Source organism: Colobus angolensis, unplaced genomic scaffold (assembly GCF_000951035.1).
Source record: "Colobus angolensis palliatus isolate OR3802 unplaced genomic scaffold, Cang.pa_1.0 Scaffold17, whole genome shotgun sequence".
Classification (NCBI taxonomy): domain Eukaryota; kingdom Metazoa; phylum Chordata; class Mammalia; order Primates; family Cercopithecidae; genus Colobus; species Colobus angolensis.
The window spans coordinates 15,135,921-15,157,411 of NW_012114821.1; the positions used below are offsets into that span (position 1 = coordinate 15,135,921).

Genomic DNA, 21,491 nt, shown 5'->3' on the forward strand with positions numbered 1-21,491 from the left:
CACTGCCAATAGGAATGTAAATGGTGAACTTCTTTGGAAAACAGTTTCGGAATTTCTCAGAAAGTTAAACATAGAATTATTTAAATATGTGTACATGAATATTTATAACAACATTATTTACAATAGACAAAGCACGGAAACACCCAGATATCCATCAGCTGATAAAAGGTTAAACAAAATGTGGTATATCAAAATGGAACATTGTTCAGCCATAATGCTGAATGTGAATGAAGTATTGATACATGTTACATATGGGTGAACATTGATTTATTTATTTTTTGTTTGTTTGTTTGTTTGAGATGGAGTCTGGCTCTGTCACCCAGGCTGGAGTGCAGTGGCCGGATCTCCGCTCACTGCAAGCTCCGCCTCCCGGGTTTACGCCATTCTCCTGCCTCAGCCTCCCAAGTAGCTGGGACTACAGGCGCCCACCACAGCGCCCGGCTAATTTTTTGTATTTTTAGTAGAGACGGGGTTTCACCGTCGTCTCGATCTCCTGACCTTGTGATCCACCCACCTCGGCCTCCCAAAGTGCTGGGATTACAGGCGTGATCCACCACACCCAGCCTAGGTGAACATTTAAAACATTAATGCTAAGTGAAAGAAGCCAGACACAAAAGATGGCATATGTTCACTAACCCAGCAGCTCTCTAAACCCCTTCATTTAGAGGATTTTGTAGAGGTTTTGTTACATAGGCATGATGATTAAACCATTGACTGTTGGTTGGCCCAATCTCCAGCACCTCTGCCCTCCCCAGAGGTGGGAGGAGAGGTGGGGGCCGAAAGTTCTGAACCTAGTTGCATGGTTGGTTCTGTAATGAGACTAAAAAGAGATTCCATGAATTGTGTATTACAGTGAGGTGACTAGTACAGAGTAAATACTAAGTTACATGTTAGCTGCCAGTACTGTTACTGTTGTTTGTTTTCGAAGATCTTGTTATGTCACAGTAATTTGTAGAGAAAGTGGCTAAGAGATAAATGAGACATCCTTGAGGTAATTTTCCCTTCTGTTTGGAAGATTTATGTGTTAAGTGTAGTGATAGGTAATCAGAACTCACACATGTGCTTCACCTTCCAGCTAACAACACTTTTATCTGTAGTAGCTCATCTGATGCTTCTTGAAACTAGAAAATGTCCACTTTGAAGATGAGCATGCTGTTGTTCAGCAGAATAACTGCTCAGGGTTACCATGTGTAGATAGTAAAGTTTAGAGCCAAAATACAAAATATGATACGGTTTTGACTTCTACGCCTTTTTTTTTTTTTTTGGAAACAGAAGTCTTGCCACTCTGCCACCCAGGTGGCAGTACAGTGGCACTATCTCTGCTTACTACAACCTCTGCCTCCTGGGTTCAAGCCGTCCTCCTGCCTCAGCCTCCCAAATAACTAGGACTATAGGTGCATGCAGCCACTCCCAGCTAATTTTTTATTTTTTTATTCTTTTTTTAGTAGAGACAGAGTTTTACCGTGTTGCCCAGGCTGGTCTTGAACTCCTGAGCTCAGGCAGTCCGCCCACTTCCACCTCCCAAAGTGTTAGGATTACAGGCATGAGCCACCACACCTGGCCTTTTTTCTTTCTTTCTTTTTGAGTCGGAGTTTCACTCTGTCGCCCAGGCTGGAGTGCCGTGGTACAATCATAGCTCACTGCAGCCTCAAACTCCTGGGTTCAAGTGATCCACCCACCTCAGTCTCCCAAGTAGCTGGGACTACTGGCATGTACCACCATGCCTGGCTAATTTTTGTATATTTTGTAGAGACAGGGCTTCACCATGTTGCCCAGGCTGATCTCAAACTCCTGGGCTCAAGCAATCCTGCCTCAGCCTCCCAAAGTGCTGGTATTACAGGCATGAACCACATGTGCAGTAGCCCTTGCATGTGCACTGAACTAGGACCAGCTAAAACAGAAGAGAGAAAGGAGGAACAGAGAAGCCACTGCCCTCTGTGAAATGTTTTGGCAGGTCGTGGTGGCTCTCTGTCTACCCTGTCCACAGCTGGAACCATGACCCTCAAGGAGAAGAGAATGAAGCTCAGAGGGACAATGCAGATGACAGCAGGTCACCCTTTGCTTTTTATGTTGTCACTAATACATTGCTAATGACTGCCATGGTTATTTTATTCTTCTCCTACAACTCGTCCTCCTTTCCTGCTCCTATTTCTTACCAAAACTAGAACTTGGCCCTCCCTAAAATGACTTTCTGCAAGGGGCTCACCTCCAAATTGTTCATCCCAGACAAAATGTAGATTCTTTAATTTTGTTTTACCTGAGTGATACATGATATCCTTAAGAAAAAAATTAGAAACTGAAGTTAAGGAAGAATTTTAAAAAGCCTATAATCTCCTCACTTAGATGATTGCTAGATTCACGTATCTGGTTTGTTTTGTTTATAAAAATGGGATTATGCTACAGATTAAAGCAATTATTATATTGATTTTTCTTTGTCTCTGGGTGTGTAACAGTCTGAATAATTGAAGCAGAAGGAAAGTAAATTTGTTTGGAGTCTTCAACCTTGTAGTTGGCAGGAATTTTCATTTTTATCAATGCCATTTCAAACTAAAACAGTTCTGTCTTTCTCCCTAAAATTTATAATGTGTTCTTCAGTATTTCTTTTGTGCTGTTCAGATATTTGCTTATTCTTTGTCTAGAGTGGTGTTGTCCAGTAGAACTTCCTGCTATGGTGGGAATGTTCATATTCTCTACCATCTATATGGTACCCATTGGCCACACGTGGCTACTGAGCGCTTGAAATATGGCTTGTGAGACCTCAGGAACAGGATTTTTCATTTCATTTTTAATAACCACATGAGACTAGTGGCTACCATATTGGAAAACACAGATCTAGAGCATTCTCATTGAAACCTTAAAAAAAAAATTGGGACGAGATTTAATTAGTGTTCTCTTATTTAAAATAAAATGTTTGTTTCAATAATTTCTGGAGTACAGGAGGCTTTTAGTTACATGATTAAGTTCGTTAGTGGTGATTTCTGGGATCTTGGTGTACCTGTCACCCAAGCGAAACTCACATTTTTTTTAAGCATAATGATTAAATTCCCTTTATGTTGAAAGATAAAATGAAATACCTTTTCAAAAATACCTACAAAGAATCTGTATCCCTCTGCAGAGGAAACAGTTCCTTATATGATAAAGTTATGCAGCTCCAGGGAAGAGAATGATTTCCTGAACACATACTAACTGCTCCACCCTTTGCTGGGTGGTTTCACATGTCCTGTCTGTATTATTTGCCCATTTACACATGAGCAAACTGAGGCCAAGAGAAGTTAAATGACTTGCCAGAACACAGATTCTTGGTCATAATCATCTGACCCCAAAGCCATTGCTTTTTCTGTTATAAAGAAGTCCTGACAACATCTATCTTAAATTAAAGTGCTCTACCTTCAGAACTTTTCTCCAGAAATTACCTAAGTGCAGTATCAGAGACTGAAACTGATTTTGCTATGATTAACTTTGTACCCATACTTTTAACTCGTGGGCATATATCCCTTCCTTGATGTAGAAGATGCTGGTTTCAAGTTAACACTTATGGATGGCCTGGCCTGCTCTGTGCAGAACATTGCTAACCTCTCTAGGTCTGGCACTTAGGCCTCGGCACACGTATTCAACAAAGCCACTGCTTTGACTATCAGGTCTAGAGAATACTGCTTATGGGGTAGCAACTGAGATGAGTCTTGATAAAAGAGAGTTTAGCAGGCAGGTTGATACGGTTTGAATCCATGTCCTCATCCAAATCTCATCTTGAATTGTAATCTCCATAATCTTCACATGTCAAGGACGGGACCAGGTGGAGTTAATTGAGTCATGGGGGCAGTTTCCCCATGCTGTTCTCTTGATAATGAGTGAGTCTCACAGGATCTGATGGCCTTTTAAGTGTCTGGCATTTCTCCTGCTGGCATTATTCTCTTTCCTGCCGCCCTGTGAAGAGGTGCCTTCTGCCATGGTTGTAAGTTTCCTGAGGCCTCCCTAGCCATGTGGAACTGTGAGTCAATTAAGCCTCTTTTCTTTATAAATTACCCAGTCCTGGGTATTTCTTCATAGCAACATGAGAATGTACTGCTACACAGGTGTAGAGGGGAAGGGCATTCCAGGCAGAGGGAATAGTGTATGCAAAGGCTGAAGTGGGGAAGGATGGATTGAAAAAGAACAAGCAACTAGAAATAGTGTAGCATGGCTAGACCTTGGAGTTTTTAAGGGAAAATGGTAGGAAATAAAACTGAGAAGTATTCAAGGGTCAGAACATAAACTTAAAATTCTATACTGAGAAGTTTAACTTGCATCGCTATAGGCAGTATCGAAAACCCAAATGCTAGAAAGTAAGGGTTTAGGCCAGATTTTAAAGGTGGCTCACACCTTTAATCTCCACACTCCGGGAGACCAAGGAGGACAGATTACTTGAGTCCAGGAGTTCGAGACCAGCCCAAGCAATGTGGCAAAACCTCATCTTTACAAAAATAATAAATAGCCAGGCATGGTGGGGTGCACCTATAGTCCCAACTACTCAGGAGGCTGAGATGGGAGGATCACTTGAGCCCAGGAAGTCGAGGCTTCAGTGAACTACTGCACTCCAGTGTGGGTGACAGAGTGAGACCCTGCCGAGAGAGAGAGAGAGAGAGATGAGGCTTTATATGTGTTCATGTGTTTTTCAGTTAAATGGTTAACCAAAAGGCCCTTTTTTCCTCTCATCGCTGTTGCTGAAAAACTTTCCAAAGGTAGTATTTTTCTTCCTTATTTCAATAAGGTTTTTGTGCCAAAGATGTCAGCCTTAAAAAATGTTGGAACTTGTAGGATTTCAGTAATCACTCTGCAGGCCACTTCTAATAGTCTCTATTATTGCCACTGAATATACATATTAAGCTTAAAATATGGCTTTTAAGATACGCCTCAAGCTGGGCACAGTGACTCACACCTGTAATCCCAGCATTTTGGGAGGCTGAGGTGGGGGGATCACTTGAGGTCAGGAGTTCAAGACCAGCCCGATCAACTTGGTGAAACCCCATCTCTGCTGAAAATACAAAAATTAGCCTGGTGTGATGGCAGGTACCTGTAGTCCCACCTACCCGGGAGACAGAGGTTTTAGTGAACTGAGATCACACCACTGTACTCCAGCCTGGGCAACAAAGTGAGACTCCATCCCCAAAAAAAAAAGATATGCCTTAAAATGTCTTAATATTGCTTCATTCAGTCTGCTTTGTGGGCCCACTGTGATAGGGAGATGAGACAGTCCTCGTGCTCAAGGTCCTCATTGTTTGTGTTTTGAGAAATAATCTGCTGAGGGGGCATGGTTAGAGAAGCTTCCAATAGGGCAGATAAAATTCTAAACACGTTTCCTGAGGTATATTGTGTGTTTCTCTAAACTTATGCCAGAGACTGGGTTCCTGAGTAGAAGTGTACCACCTGAGACAAGAAATCTTCACTTGCTGGTAAAGAGCTTGGATCAGAATCTGGCAGACCTGGATCTGAATTCCACCAGCTCTGCTGCTTACTGGCTGCAACTTGAACAAGTTTTATACATACTCTGTACCTCAGTTTTACAAATGGAGATCAGATTGAAGTGTTTTAATCCATTAGGGTTGTGTACATGAAATCACTTGTGTAAAGTGTTTAGTGCAGTGCTGGGTATGTGTTGAATGCTCCACAGGTATTAATTCTTGTTTTTCAGGTGAAATCATGCAACCATGTGTTGTAGGATAAAGCTTTCCAAACCCGTTGGTATTATTGCTTTGAAATCTTGTGTTTCAAATATATGTTGGAACACAGGGATCTTTGAGGAACTGAAATGAATTTTGACTTTTCTCCTTCCTTTATCTGTAGTTCCATAATATTTCTCCTTAGAGTGTCCAGATCATCCTCATGATATTCTACTGGTTAATGTGTCTTTCTCTCTCCTTCGAATTCAAATATGGTTTAACTGGGAGGAACTGTTCTATGTATAGATGCATACGCACATTATGAAATCACTGTTTTGGGACTGCAACTGTAATTTCCAGTGTCCTTGTGATATCTTCTATCGAATGTCAACTGGTAGCCATAATTTGTTTGTTGGTACATCTTTATAAAATACCATAATTAGTTTTATAACTGTCTTGTATAGATAAATCCATAGAGAATGAGTATGTATATATAGATAGGTATATTTTAAGATTTTGTAGGTTATTATAGTTCCTTTTTTTATTTCCACATAAGGAAACAAATATTCTTTTTTTATATACTGGTGGTAAATCTCTGATTTTTTTAATTGTAGTTTCTTTCAAGATGGCTTGAAAACAGCTGATAAGTTGAAACAGTACATTGAAAAACTGGCTGCTGATTTATATAATGTAAGTTCTTTATAAAATACATGCAATTTAACTTGCTTTCATGGATAAGTATCAGTAAATTTGAAATCTGTGTTAGAAAGGTGTTAAAAGCAGAAACGATTAAATGATATGTCTGTACAGACCCTAGGGCAGATAACCCTTCAGTTTAAGTCAGAGAAGTCATCAGTGGTCAAACACTCCAGAGTCCTTCTGGGGCCATAAGAGGATCAGGGAGGGGAGTATGTAGCCATCAGTTCCAGATGATTCTCCATTTACAATTCAGTTAGCATCACATTTGAGTGTTCCTTGGTCAGCAGTTGCAGAAAGAATGTATGATTGTGGAAGGATAAAAATTGACTCTGAATAGACAAGTTTATAGGGTTTTTTGGGTTTTTGTTTTTTTGTTTGTTTGTTTTTTCAGACAGAGTCTCACTCTGTCACCCAGGCTGGAGTACAGTGCGCGATCTCGGCTCACTGCAATCTCCTCCGCCTTCTGGGCTTAAACGATTCTCGTGCCTCAGCCTTTTGGTAGAGATAGGGTTTCACTGTGTTGCCCAGACTGGTCTTGAACTCCTGAACTCGAGTGATCCACCTGCCTTGGGGTCCCAAAGTGCTGGAATTACAAGCGTGAGCCACCACGCCTTTCATTTATAATAAAGGGTTTTTGTTTGTTTGTTTTTGCATATTTTATATTATCTCTCTTTTTTTTAGTGTCTAGGTCTAAATGTATATATTAGAAATGGTAAAGTTGTTGCCCAAAAATCATTTGGTGGTAAATAAAAGCGTATATATTATAAGTATGAGTAAATATCCTCAATAAAGTTTTAGAATTACAAATAATGCCTTTTATATAACTTTAAAAATGCATAGCTCTGTATTTTTTTCTGATTTTCTTTTAGTAGTTAACATGGTTCAGGTTACAGTTAAGTCCCAAGTGGTTAAAAAAAGCAGTACGATCCCTTGTGCCCATTTCATGCTGCGTAAACTTTGATGTATGCATTGGCCCATTAGACTCCTGCTCATTCTTAGGATTCTCTCCTGGACCATTTAATCACATCGTGGTATTTTCATTACCACCCTTTGAAAAACCAGAAGCAAATAATCTCAATAATATTTCTTAAGCTGTTTAGAATAGTACTTCAGAGTTAACTGTCTAGCTTAGATACGTTATTTAGTGAGAATGCATGTTACGTTATTCACTAATTTCAAAACCCACTGGTACTTTTATAAGATGAGACATCCCGTATCAAAAATGAGACAGTGTAAAGGACTTTTAGTAATAAAACCAACTATATAATAGAATTGTTTGATGAGTGGTATTTTTGTATGAATTAAACTCTGCCTATAAAAGTGTAAATGGTAAGTAATAGAAGTAATTTTTTTTCATAGATAAAACAGACCCAGGATGAAGAAAAGAAACAGCTAACTGCACTCCGAGACTTAATAAAATCCTCTCTTCAACTTGATCAGAAAGAAGTAAGTGGTTTACATGTTTACAACAGGGCTAACAGTATAAGGTAAGGCTGCTTGTAATACCCTTTGTGTTTCCTGATCTGCAAGACAGGCACAGTGATATATAATATACAAGTATGTAAGCGCCATGTAGAAACTCTATTTTAGTTCCTTTTCCTTCCTTGTAGGAAAGATGTTCTGGGTGTCCAATTCCATGACTCTGGATTTTTTTTTTCTTTTTTCTTTACTTTTTTGAGACAGAATCTCATGCTGTCACTCAGGCTAGAGTGCGGGGGGCACAGTTATGGCTCACTGCAGCCTTGACCTCAAGCATTCCTTCCACCTCAGCCTCCCGGGTAGCTGGGACTACAGGCACATGCCACCACACCTGGATAATTTTTGTATTTTTTGTAGAGATGGAGTTTGACCATGTTACCTTGGCTGGTCTTGAACTGCTGTACTCAAGCAATTCTCCCACCTCAGCCTCCCAAAATTCTGGGATTACAGACATGAGCCACTGTGTCCAGCCCCATGACTATAGACTTTCAATCCTAGTTTTGAAGACATGCACTTTGGGAGTGTATGCTGAAACATAGTACATTCTACAACTGTCCTCTTTAGACCACTTCTGTCTTTCTGGGCAGCCAAAACAGGCATGCCTCATTTGCCAGGGAAATATTTTGATGCAGAATCCTATAGAAGCTTTGCCCCTCAATTAGGAAATTTGAGGTGAGATGGTCCTTGGATATTGAAAGAGTATAGAATGCATGGTAGAGGCTGGATGATTGCAGTACAGATCCTTAATTATAAATATCATTTGTTCAAACATTTCACTAACACCTACTGTGTTCCAGGCACAGTTCTAGGTACCAAGCTTTAGTCCCTTCCATCTAGGAGCTCATTATCTAGTCAGCTGTATGAACAATCCATCATGCCTAAAGGGGTGTTGATGCTATTAGAGATACATTGGAAGGTGACTGCAGCCAAAGACAGAAACCTAAAAGACCCAGAGATGGAAAACTCACCAGCATATTCAAGGGGCTGCAGACATTTTGGGGCAGGGTGGGTGGAGGAGTCAGAAATGCAGTTTCTGAGGTAAAAACTCAGACCTGACTATGGAGGACCTTGGGTGTTGCACTAAGGGACATAGACTTCATGATAAGGATAAATTAAATAGTAAGCCCCATTTGTTTTCTGGGAGAAATTAAAAACGTGCCTGTTTTTGTTATGAAATTATTATGGGTTAAATTTAAGAGCAGTGGCTCACTCCTGTAATCCAAATCCACCTTGGAGGCCAAGGTGGGAGGATCACTTGAACCCAGGAGTTTGAGACCAGCCTAGGCAACAAAGTAAGACCCTGTCTCTACAAAAAGTTTGAAAAATTAGCTACGCATCGGTGGCATGTGCCTGTAGTCCCAGCTACTAGGGAAGCTGAGGTGGAAGAATCCCTTGAGTCCAGGAAGTGGAGGCTGCAGTAAGCTGTATTTGTGTCACTGCCCTCCAGCCTTGGCAATGGAACAAGACCCTGCCTCAAACAAACAAAAAAAAATTAAGAGCAATATTTAATAGTAATAACATGAAATATAACATTTTTGTAGTTAGTTTTTAAATACTATTGCATAACAATAGCAAGTTCACTTATTTTAATTTCTAAAATTTCTGAAAGGGGTTTATGAGTCTAAAACAAAGTAACTCCCATAAAACATGGGAAGCCCTGCACCAGTGACACTAATCTTTTAAAGCAACCCTGAAGGTTTTCTTTATTGAGTGAATATCAGCCTCTCTTTTTCTGGTTCTCCAAATTCAGTTTTTGTAGATGCATTGGGGATTGGTCAAGTGAGAGAAGTCTATAGCACTGTAACACTAGGCATCTGCTAACCTGTGGAGTAGGCAGAGTGGCCAGGAACATCTGTGTACGCTAAGGCAATTTCTGCATCCATGTCATTCAGAGTCTTAGGCAGTGACTGCACCTGTGGTTTGAGGCCTCTGACTGTGATTTACGAGAACTTCCAAGTATTAGACCCCCAGTAGACTTCAGACTGAAACACAGATATGCCATGCTCTTTGAAGGTGCTTATTACTGACAAATAAATCTTAGGAGAAACGTGGTCTCTTTGAATGATTTCTCAGTGTAAGAGCATTAAAAAGACCCAGGTAGAAGGGAGTACAGGGTGGTAGATTTCAGTCTTGGGAGAAAATTGTGAGGTTTTTTTGGGGTTTTTTTGTTTATTGTTGTTTTACTTACTGGTATGTACTTAACCACTCCCTACCTTTGTTTTGTCACACAGTATTACCTCTTTCCTACATATGGAAGCTTTCTTGAAAAATAGAGGACTTATTAACAACCCGTTTTTGTTTTGCATGGAGACATAAGTATTCTGCTCATGCTAGCTAAAGAACAAAGTTGCATCTAAGCCAAAGGAATGTGTACATGATGAAATGCACATGATTTGATTTAATCCCACCCCAGATTAATAAATGATGAGTTTTCATTAGTACCTTGTCCACAGAGTTTTACAAGTAATAAATTGATCTTTCACAACATGCCTATTCCTTTCTCATGCTGTTTATCATCACTCATTGCAGAATATGTTTAGAAGGTAGTGATTTTTCATGACTGAGATTAAATGTGAGAGGCGACCATCCACAGAGAAGTTCTGACCATGGTACTATTTGAAAAGAATGTCAAGTAATCTTAAAGATTAACTGAGGAATCAAAAGCACCCAACAAATCATTTAGCCTACTCACCCCCACCGGGTTCTAACTTGGCTCCGTTAAAGGAAGTTCCAAGAATTTTAGTTGTAAATAGGATCCCTGGAATTTTGGTAAACTCATTTTTTTTTCTATTCTTATCTTTTTATTGTCTTAGCAAATAAATGTTCTATGAAATTATATTAAGTTTTTATAATAGCTTAATCTACAAAAGAACTATTTGCTACATAACTGTTTTTAGAGTTGAAAGTAGGTTTTTGTTTTGGGTTTTTTTGAGACGGAGTCTCTGTCACCCAGACTGGAGTGCAGAAGTGCAAATCTCACTCACTGGAGCCTCTGCTTCCCAGGTTCAAGTGATTCTCATGCCTCAGCTTCCCAAGTAGCTGGGACTACAGGCATGCACCACCGTGCCTGGCTAATTTTTACATTTTTAGCAGAGACGGGATTTCACCATGTTGGCCAGGCTTTTCTCGAACTCCTCAAGTGACCTCAAGTGATCTGCCCACCTCAGCCTCCCAAAGTGCTGTGATTACAGGCATGAGCTACTGCGCCTGGCCTGAAAGTATTTTAAATGGTGATAAGTAATATTTAGGATATATAGAATTACTCCAAAAATTACACCTTTTTTGTTTGAGTTCACTTATGGACTATCTTAAAACCCCATCACATTATGGTTTGCAAGTTTGACAGATTCTGTTTCTGTTCTACTCATGTCACAGTATCTGTCATGTAGCCTGGTACCGGAAAACTATTCAAATATTTAGAAAAATGAAACAGAAGGAATCTTTTGCCCACTCCATTCATACCTTGCATTAGAAATTTTAGGCTTCTGTGGTAGAGGTTTAGTTTTAAATTGGATACCAGAAACATTTATAGCCCCATTAAATGAATGAGTGTGTAATTGCTTGCACTTTTAAAAGATTTGAGACTCTACCTCTTAATAATACATTTTATACATTAATAAGGTTTTCAAATAAAAAAATGATATGTCTGTACTGCTAATAGAGAATAGGAAATTAAAAAGATTTTAAGTTCATTGTTTATGTTTTATATTTTTGCCCAAATGAGTTTTTCTTTTTCCTGAATACATAGTTAATTTCTGTTATGCTATCAAAGGATTCAGAATGTATTTCATTCCTTCAGTTTGTGTCAGTTTTTAAATTGTTATTAATGTTAATAAATCTCCAGTATCTACTTTCTCAGAAAAGAAAATCCTCTTTTCATTTGTCTAGAGTGCCCTGCTTAGCAAGCTGAATGGCCATCATTTCTCAAAGTGCACAAGTAATAATTGGTGTGACTTTGTTAAACCATGAAACTCATTCATAGTGAATTTAGGATTGTTGATACTAAACTTCTGAAACATACTGCTTCCTTCCTGCTCAGTTTAATGAGGTCAAAGCCTGGAGTTTAGCCACTTTATTCATCTTTAAAAGCATATTAGTTTGATGTAAAGCAAGGCCCATTCAATCTAAGAGTTTGTTATTCAGAATTTGTTTACTTAAGCTGGTAATAAATATATAAGGAATGTCTTACTGGTAAATTTACAGAATGTAATCGTTTTTATAAGTTGTTAGCATCTGAATCCTTGTATAAAAGAAGTATTTTTATTTTTTAAACTTAGTGTTTTATTTTTAAGATTAGCAAAGGTTAAGATTAGAGATACATAGTTGCTTATTTATGATTGAGTACCTAGTAGTGAGACATCCATTTTTGTTTTTGTTTTTTTGTTTCCTGCCACATGTGGGAGCCATTCTCTGATGAGGAAAGGCGTGAAAGGCTTGAGAGAGATCTCTTTGTCACAGGCCTTTGCCAGCTCCAATATAATACAAGTGGCAGTGTTAGGCCCATTTGAAAACTTAACAAATGTGCCAAAAAGAAAACTACCGTGAGGGATACATAGTTTTAAAGCATTCGGACAGACCTAGGAATTACATGGGCAGATGAAGAGAAGTCTAGTTCTGTAACAAGGGTTCCAAGGAAGATGGTTGTGAGTGAGCACCAGTATACAGGGAGATTTTAGATTTTGTTTTTAATGTTTCTAGGAGATACAGATAGGGCAGAGATCCCTGACTCCAAATTCATAATTGAGTAATTTTCATGTGATTTTGTTGGATTAAAGCAGAAAGCCCTGTGGATTTCTTTAATCCCTGCCTCTTGTTTTGTCCCATGCCTCAGTTCCCTGCAACCCGATCCATTTTTCTTCATTAGCATTATGAACACACTGCTGCCTCTCTTAAAAAAGAAAAAAAAATTCTGTTACTACTGTTGTTACTGAGGACTGTTGCTGGAGGTATTGGTAGGGGAGGGCTTCTCTTCTTGCTTGTCTGATATTTAGTACAGTCCCTCAGTCCTACCTCCATTTAGAAAGTGTGAGAATATCTTTTAGGGAGAACTTAGTGAACCACATTACTATGGAATTCAAGTCTATAGGCCCTGATTAAAAGTGAACATTTAGGTCAGGCATGGTGCTCACACCTGTAATCCCAGCACCCTGGAAGGCCAAAGCAGGAGAATTGCTTGTGTCCAGGAGTTCAAGACCAGCCTGGGCAACATAGTGAAACGCTATCCCTACAAAAAACCAAAAATTAGCCCGACAAGGTAGCACACATCTGTAGTCCCAGCTACTCAGAAGGCTGAGGTGAGAGAGTCATTTCAGTTTGGGAGGTTGAGGCTGCAGTGAGCTGTGATCACACTATTGCGTTCAGCCTGGGCAACAAAGCAAGACCCTGTCTCAAAAATATACGTATGTATTTTTAAAAAGGAAATATTCAGGGAGAATTTTGCAAGAAAATCCTAGATTCAAGTCCATGTCCCATCTCTCCCAAATAATTAATCTTGTCCAATTAAAGGTTTCATATGGAGGGATCTGGCCAGTTATAAACAGAGAAATTATTCAAATAGAAAATAACTCAAGTTTGTAACCTCTTTAATGTGAGTCAGCTTGCCTGGTTAAGTGTACAGTAAGCTCCCAGTAACCTACACAAGAGAGCAGGACAGTGATATGGTGAGAGTGTGAGCATCCATGTCAAAGCCAGGGCTTATGTTGTATACTCAGGATCCTTAATACCTGGCTTTTAGGAGGTATTCAGGACATGCTTTTGAACACAGAATCTATCATGTATAGAATAGCCTTACAAAGGTACATTGTCCTAGAGATTTTCCTTTGACTATTACTTACATTAATTTTGCATCACTGAACATACATTACTTGGTCCAAAAAGATCCTGAGTGTCAGAAAGAAGCCATCCTGGCCTTAAAGGTATTTTGTACACAAGTCAGTAAATAGCCAGTGATTGGTTCAGCTTACCTTGACACTGTCACATTTCAGATGTTGTTTATGAACTGGATATATTTAAGTTCTTTTCCCTTGGGGAAAAAATATAAAAAAGTCCTGCTGCAATTTTTGGCTGTTACTAGATTTTCTGAATAATGCATTTTGGATTTCACTGAGGTATTGATTCCATATACATACGCATTTGAGGTTTGTCATCCATTTTATCTTGGTAAAATATGTGTGTGCCTAATGTTCGTCTATTTAGCCATGTTTCTGTTCTCACGCCATATGACCTGAAATAAAACCTGATAAATACAGACTTTTGATTGTCCTATCACCCAAAGTTCATCCTGAATCTAGAGGTGTATGTGTTTTCTGGTATTATCTTTACAGTGATGTTTTCTGTGTACATTATATAAAATGCTTAAATTATGGATAATATTTTCAATGAAATTAACTGTATTTTCAAATGTTCTGCCTTTTTTCTCTGTTGCTTTTGCCCTTCCTGATCGAAGTCTAGGAGAGTAAGTCAATACTTTTTATGAGAATATATCGTCCTACTTGTATGTCTAAAGACCATGTTCTCATTCTGCAGTTCAACGTTGTTGATTTTATTTCTTACATTTTCAAAATGTAATGGCTGTTTCTAGTCATGTAGTTGTTAGAACCTATGGTTAAGTATCAGTGAAGGGCTAATAATAAATCAGCCTTTTTTGCATCTGTGTTGTTGGTTTGGCCGTTGTCACCCTCCACGACATCATACACTTTTCACTGCTGTAGAATTGTCTTAATTTTAAAAATGTGGTTATAGGTATATTTTACAGAGCACTAATTACAAAACGAGAAACATAATAATTGTTAAAACCTCACTTAGAAGTTTCCCCTTTTATTTGGGAGTATTTTGGCAGAATGTGTAAAGGGAGAAAGGTACAGCCTAAGGGAAGAACATGTTTGGGTTGCATGGACTTTATTTTGTGGTCCACTTCACTTTTTCGAGTCCCTTCTGTGTTTGCCTCTGCTGCTAGTATAAACTGGATTCAGTCTTACAGTAGTCTGTCTGCCAGTGCATTGTGCTTGTTTGAAATCAGTTCAGAGTAGAGCTGGGTTTTGAACTAGAAATCAGAGACCCAGACCCCAGCTCTGCCTCGGACTTACTTTGTGACTCTAGCAAGTGTTTAGCTGCCCTGTTTCCTCCTCTAAAATAAAGACAAGGACCTGGCAGCTGTTTAAAGTTCCATAATTCCCTTAGACCCAGACTAGTGCCAAAGGCCCAGTGGCAGAAGAGAGTCAAAGATGTGAGAATTGTCTCCAGTTTTTGTTTAATCTGTGGTTTTTCTTTCCTAGGATTCTCAGAGCCGGCAAGGAGGATACAGCATGCATCAGCTCCAGGGCAATAAGGAATATGGCAGTGAAAAGAAGGGGTACCTACTAAAGAAAAGTGATGGGTATGTATGAGCCCGGCCCAGTATCTCAGTGTGTGATTAACCTAGAAAAGGTTTCCAGCCTCTCATATAGGGAATATTACACTTACTTTACATTTTGTAATACACTAGCTGCAGACCTTTAGCGCACTGGTATTCTTCAAGTAAGTCTGAGATTTAACCAACTCTCTTTAGAAGAAACAGTAATTGCTCTGTGGCCCCTAAATGGCACTTCTGACTTAAAGAGCAATTATAGGAAGGCAGCTACTGAGTAGCACGTGCAGCAGGCAAGTGCTGACCTCATACCCACCCACCTCTCTGCTGTTTTTGTTTTGTTTTGTTTTGTTTTGTTTTGTTTTGTTTTTGAGATGGAGTCTCGCTCTGTCACCCAGGCTGGAGTGCAGTGGCGCAATCTTGGCTCACTGAAAGCTTTGCCTCCCGGGTTCACACCATTCTCCTGCCTCAGCCTCCCGCGTAGCTGGGACTACAGGCGCCTGCCACTACGCCTGGCTAATTTTTTGTATTTTTACTAGAGACAGGGTTTCACCATGTTAGCCAGGATGGTCTCGAACTCCTGACCTCGTGATCCACCCGCCTCAGCCTCCCAAAGTGCTGGGATTACAGGCGTGAGCCACCATGCCTGGCCCCTCTCTGCTTTTATTCACTACAGTTTTCTCTGCCTGGTTGCCCACCAGGCCACCCAACCTTGGGTGTCACCCTTGAGTCCTCTTTTGCCTCTTATATTATAGCCAATCTGGCAAAAGCCATTCTATTTTTAACTGTGAAAGTAATATACTCTTGCCATCCCCGCAGCCCCTGCTCTAGGGTGAGCTGCTGCCACCATCTCTCTTGGAGTATTCAGTAGCCTCCTAACTGGTCTCTTATCACTCATTCTTTTTCTGCAGTTCACCTTGATACAACAGTTAGAGTAGTCTTTTAAAAATCATAAAGCACATGATGTCATTCACCTGCATAAAATACTCCAGTGGCTTCCCTTTACATATAGCATCTCAACCCTTCCTTCCTGTCCCACCTCATCTTGTTCCATTTTCTCCCCTGATCCTGCCACATGAGACTTCTTTTCTGTTGCTTAAACAAATGATTCTGCTTCACAGTAAGTGCATAAGTAGAATCTTCATTATTCCCTTTAATAGGTTGTCTTTTTGGGGGGAGGGGACGGGGGACAGGATCTTGCTCTGTCTTCCAAGCTGGAGTACAGTGGCACTATCACAGCTCACTGCAGCCTCCCAACTCCTGGGCACAAGTGATTATACCACCTCAGCCTCCTGAATAGCTGGGACTACAGGCACATGCCACCATGCTTGGTTGATTTTTTTTTTTAAATGTAGACAGGGTCCCCCTTTGTTACCCAGGCTGGTCTTGAACTCCTGGCCTCAAGAAATTCTCCCACCTTGGTCCCCCAAAGTGTTGAGATTACAGGCATGACTCACTGTGCCTGGCCTGTTGTCATTGTTTTTTTAAAAGAAAGCTCTTTGTTTTCTGATTACTTGTGGATATGTACTCCTTGGTTTAATCTGAGACATGTACATTTTTTATTGTAGTTTGTTTGTTAAAATTATAAATATTTCTCTTCTGAATTTCTGGGGTCATTGACTGTTTTGCTTATTATTCTATTCATGCATTCAACAGAGATATTTTGAGTCCTACTGTATGTCTAGGACTCACTCTTCTAGGCCCTACAAAGATGGAGCATACAGCATTGAACAAAAGAAAATCTGGTCCTAATAGAGCTGACATTCTAAAGAAGAAAACAGACAAAAAATACTCAATATATGGTAGATCAGATGGTAGTTAGTGCTATGGAGAAAGATCAAGCAAGAGATGCAGGTGGTGTGAGGGATGGCAGTGGTTCTTGCTATCATACAGGTGGTTAGGGAAAACTTTATTGAGTTGATGTTTGAGCAAAGGAAGTGAGAGAAATCTACACAGATACTTGGGAGAAGATGGAGAGTCAGGAGCATGCATCTCATGGTGACAGATACCTGAGAGTTCAGTGTAGCTAGAGTAGTGAGCAAGCCAGGAAGTCATAGGAGTTAAGGTCAGAGGGACAGGGAACCACTCCGTGAGATGAGGAATCATTAAAGGGTTTTGAGCAGAAGAGTGACATAATCCGACATGTTTTGGAAGGTTCTCTCTGATTACCAAGTGAAGCACAGTCATGGAGGGTGAAAGCACAGAAACAAGGAGACCAGTTAGAAGGAGGGCTGCCTCAGAAACTTAGATGGGAGCTGATGGTGAGGCCAGGGGAACCACAGAAGAGAGGGTAGGAAGTGGTCAATTGTGGATAATGGAGGTAGGGCCAACAAGACTTGCTGATATGGGGTATAGAGAAAGAAAAGCATCCCTAGTACAGCATCTGGCTCATTGTAGCATCAGTTAGCTTAATCCTGCTGTGAAAGTAAAAGGAGAAAAGAAATACCAACTAACAATTCACAGCTTAAAACTGGGCTCTAGAATAGTGACCAAATGCTAGTCCAAACTGCATGAGATCAAGTGTACATAAATTGTAAATTCCATAGTTTATCTTGCTGAAAAGCCTCAGGCTCAGCTCCTTGTTCTTCCCTGACCATCTGTGGTATAGACATCTCTTGGAAATGTGGTGACCTGTTGTTCTGTCATCAAACGGAAAGTTAATATTGTGTTCCGTTATGAGCAACAGTGTACTATTACATATCTATTGAAGCAAAAGTATAAAAGTCATTTTTTAACACTGCTCACCCGAAATCACGATGTCCTTCTTGAAATTAGAATTGCCTAATTCTAAGTGAAGCGGTTAAAATCTGTATATCCAAGGACGATCAACAGTCTTTTCATAAGTGTTGTGTAGTTCAAACCCTAAAGTGTTCAAGTAAATTATCATCTTGAGAGCCCCTGTGTATGCCAGCCACATGCTCAAGTACCTGCTCACTCGTCTCATTTAACACCTTTTACAGAGAGATTAAATAATTTGAGATCAAACAGACAATAAGTATGAACACCTAAATTTGAACTGGGTCTTCTAACTTAATGCCAGAGTTATCTCCCCTTTGTTTTTCAAAGGGACCACTGCTGCTGTTGATCACTCTAAGGATATGCAAGACATTAACTGGCACAAATTCACCCCCTTGACTTTTGATCTCTTCCTTCATGTACTCATTCCACACACATACATGAAATACTCTGGTGTATGAGGCAGCCTGCTAGGTGCTAGAGGTAAAACATGAATGAGATATGGTCCTCACCCTCACTTTGACTGCAGTCTGTTGGAAAGAGATACAGACAGAGCTGCTGGATCATAGAGTTGGAAAGGAGGTTGGAAGTCAGGTGGTTCCACCTCCTAATAATTGCACAGATAGCAAAGATGAGCACTAATAACCGGGAGTTGCTTGTGATTTCTGTGGAAGAGTAAAAAATTGAAATGCTTATACATGAAAACAGACTCATTTGCAAACAATAACCACTGATATGTCCTGTGATTTTTCTCTGAAGTATTATTTGCATTAGTAATTTTTGACCCTAGCTTTGGAATGCTCTTTATTACTCACAGAATTATTACACAATTTGAAAAACAATTTAAAATTTTAAAAAATAATTTTTAAAAACTTTATGGACCAGAGGCAATTATTGAGAGGCAAAGGAGCAATTGCTTTATTATATTTTCTCATTATATGTACAAAGATGGGCATTATTGTCTTCATAATACAGAAAAGGAAAGTGAGTCTCCAAGAGGTCAAATAACATGAGCAAAGTCATATAGCTAGAGATCGTGCTGAGATCAAAGCTCAAGTGATCTGGCATCAAAGCTGAAACTATCTATTTATACGAGACCATTTTCTAGTAGAATTTTCTTTTCTGGAATTGTAAGATTCTAGCATGGCGTAATCGGTAATTGTGTGTGGCACTGTCTATGAGCACCAGATGGCAAGAGTTCTTGGTATGTCCATTCAGGAGCTATGCAGACTGGAGCATTTGTAAAGCTTTCAGTACAGAGTGGGGGAGATCACAGTTAATTCAGTCTAGTCCATGGAAGTCTTGGGAATAGAAGCTATCAAAATGTTCACAAAGATCAGGTGCTGGCTGGGCACGGTGGCTCATGCCTATAATCACAACGCTTTAGGAGGCCGAGACAGGCGGATCACTTGAGCCCACCAGCCTGGGCAACATGGCAAAACCCTTTCTCTACAAAATTTAGCCAGGCGTAGTGTACATGCCTGTAGACCCAGCTACTCAGGAGGCCGAGGTGGGAGGATCGCTTGAGCCTAGGAGGTCAAGGCTACAGTGAGCCATGATCGCACCACTGCACTCTAGCCCGGGTTACAAAGTGACACCCTGTCACGCACAAATAAAAGATCAGGCAATACTGCTCTCAGCTGTGCCAGGAGATATCTCAAGATTGTTCCCTTTCCTCTGGCAATCTGAAAGTTCCTCAGTCACAATCTCTGTCAACCCAGAATAATGCTTCTGTGTTACTTTCCTTGACTTTATTAGCAGCACAAGAGAAGGGTTTGTGTATGTATGTGTGTGTGTGTATTGTGCTTCCATAATATACATGTGTAAGTAAAACTAATGAGTAAAGACTTAATAAAATGGATAAACTGAGGCTTTAAACTATTCCTGAAGGTTGAATAGTTTGATTGTTGAATTGAGTGTTTGATATTTAGGATGACACTGGTTTTGGCTTAAGTGTGTACAGGGATGCCTCACCTATGTTAGCAGGGTCTTGTGAGAGTAAGACGGATGCAAAACTCCTTGCAGAGAGTTAGTCATGTTAACCAAATGTGGCTCTGATTAGTTGAGAGATGCTACCTCTAATCAGACATTTCCTTGGTCAGTACTTCTAGAAGAAAGTATGTGAGTTCGCTCTAATTTGAGGATGGTTTATCAATTAGTAGTTAAATTACCTCCTGAGCAAGGCTAGCATTTTGAATACAGTATGTTCAATTTGCATTTGGTTAGATGGTGTCAAATTCCTACTTCCCTCTGTGAAGCATGCTTTAGAACAAACTGTGCTTCTAGTAGTTAAATACACAATATTATTTGTGTTTAGAGATGGTTTTAAATTTATGTTGTGGCAGCTTTCTTAGAGGACTAATTTAAGAAGGAAAAGAAAAATACAAGATGATACTGTTTTAAATGCCTGGGAAAGCCACAGTGGTCTCCTGATGTCATTTGTTTCCACGGCAACAGAAGGCCTTCAAAACTTTCTTCCAGCCTAGGGAATCACTGTTCCCTGCCCATTTCTTCTTATCTGATGAAAGTAGTCTCAACTAGTGCATTTGCACCTACCTGCACTCACGCAGATCTGCCACACATGCAGTCTTTTGCCTGTGCCTGGAACTTCACACACACACACCTCTTCCAAGTTTGAATTAGTTCTCTTTGGTTTTTTTTATCCTTCAATATCATCAAATCACATTTTTCAAAATGTGTATCACTTGTAACTATTTGGGAATGGTTTGGTCACCATTTACTTCCCTATGCAAATCATGAACAGTTTTTGCTCGGGGCTCTGAGGCACTATTCTGTCTCTGGAAGATGCCTAAAGGGGTGGTGTATGGGTTACCAAAAATGATGATGATGCATTCTTGAGCCCAGGCTAAGCTCGTCCTGTACATCCTGAGGCAGTTCACCCCTCGCTCCTTGCATGGCAGACTTTTTGAGTTACTTTAATTTTAATTTTTATTTTTTGTAGATATAGGATCTCCCTATGTTGCCCAGGCTGGTCTTCAACTTCTGGGCTGAAGCAGTCCTCCCGCCTCAGCCTCCCAGAGTGCTGGGATTACGGGCATGAGTCACCATGCCCAGCCACTTTCTTAATTTTTAAAAATCAATTATTAATAACAGAAGTAATCAATTGAACATTCTTATGAAAGATTCACAGATATGGTTGAAAACTACTTATTAACACCACCCCTAACAGGTTTGGGTCTCCTTCCTAGAGAGGAGTTATTATGATATCAGTGTAGTACCTGTAATTCATTTATTGAGTCTCCTGCGGTTAGATTATTATTGTTTCTATTTCCCATTTTTACTGTCCAAAGCAGTGCTACGGCCGGTCATGGTGGCTCACACCTGTAATTTCAGCACCCTGGGAAGGCGAGGCGGGCAGATTGCTTGAGCCCTGGAGTTTGAGACCATTCTGGGCAACACGGCAAAACCTTGTCTCTACAAAAAAACACAAAAATTAGCCAGGCATGGTGGAGTGTGCCTGTGGTCCCAGGTACTCTGGAGGTTGAAGTGGGAGGATCAGATGAGCCTTGGAGGTCAAGGCTGCAGTGAGCTGTGATTGTGCCACTGTACTCTAGTCTCCAGAGCAAGAACCTGTC

General features: G+C 40.1%; 1 protein-coding gene across 3 annotated transcripts in view; it reads left to right on the top strand.

Annotated features, from left to right (window-relative positions):
* ASAP1 (ArfGAP with SH3 domain, ankyrin repeat and PH domain 1) overlaps nucleotides 1–21,491 on the top strand; it is a 358,455-nt gene that overhangs the window by 226,869 nt on the left and 110,095 nt on the right. For 2 of the 3 annotated variants that reach the window (XM_011938171.1, XM_011938172.1), the window contains 3 exons: nucleotides 6,251–6,326; nucleotides 7,695–7,781; nucleotides 15,089–15,189. In XM_011938171.1, coding sequence (XP_011793561.1) covers nucleotides 6,251–6,326; nucleotides 7,695–7,781; nucleotides 15,089–15,189 — 264 coding nt within the window. Of the gene's footprint in view, nucleotides 1–6,250; nucleotides 6,327–7,694; nucleotides 7,782–14,259; nucleotides 14,269–15,088; nucleotides 15,190–21,491 lie in introns of all 3 variants that reach the window. The other variant, XM_011938170.1, reaches the window with a different exon arrangement.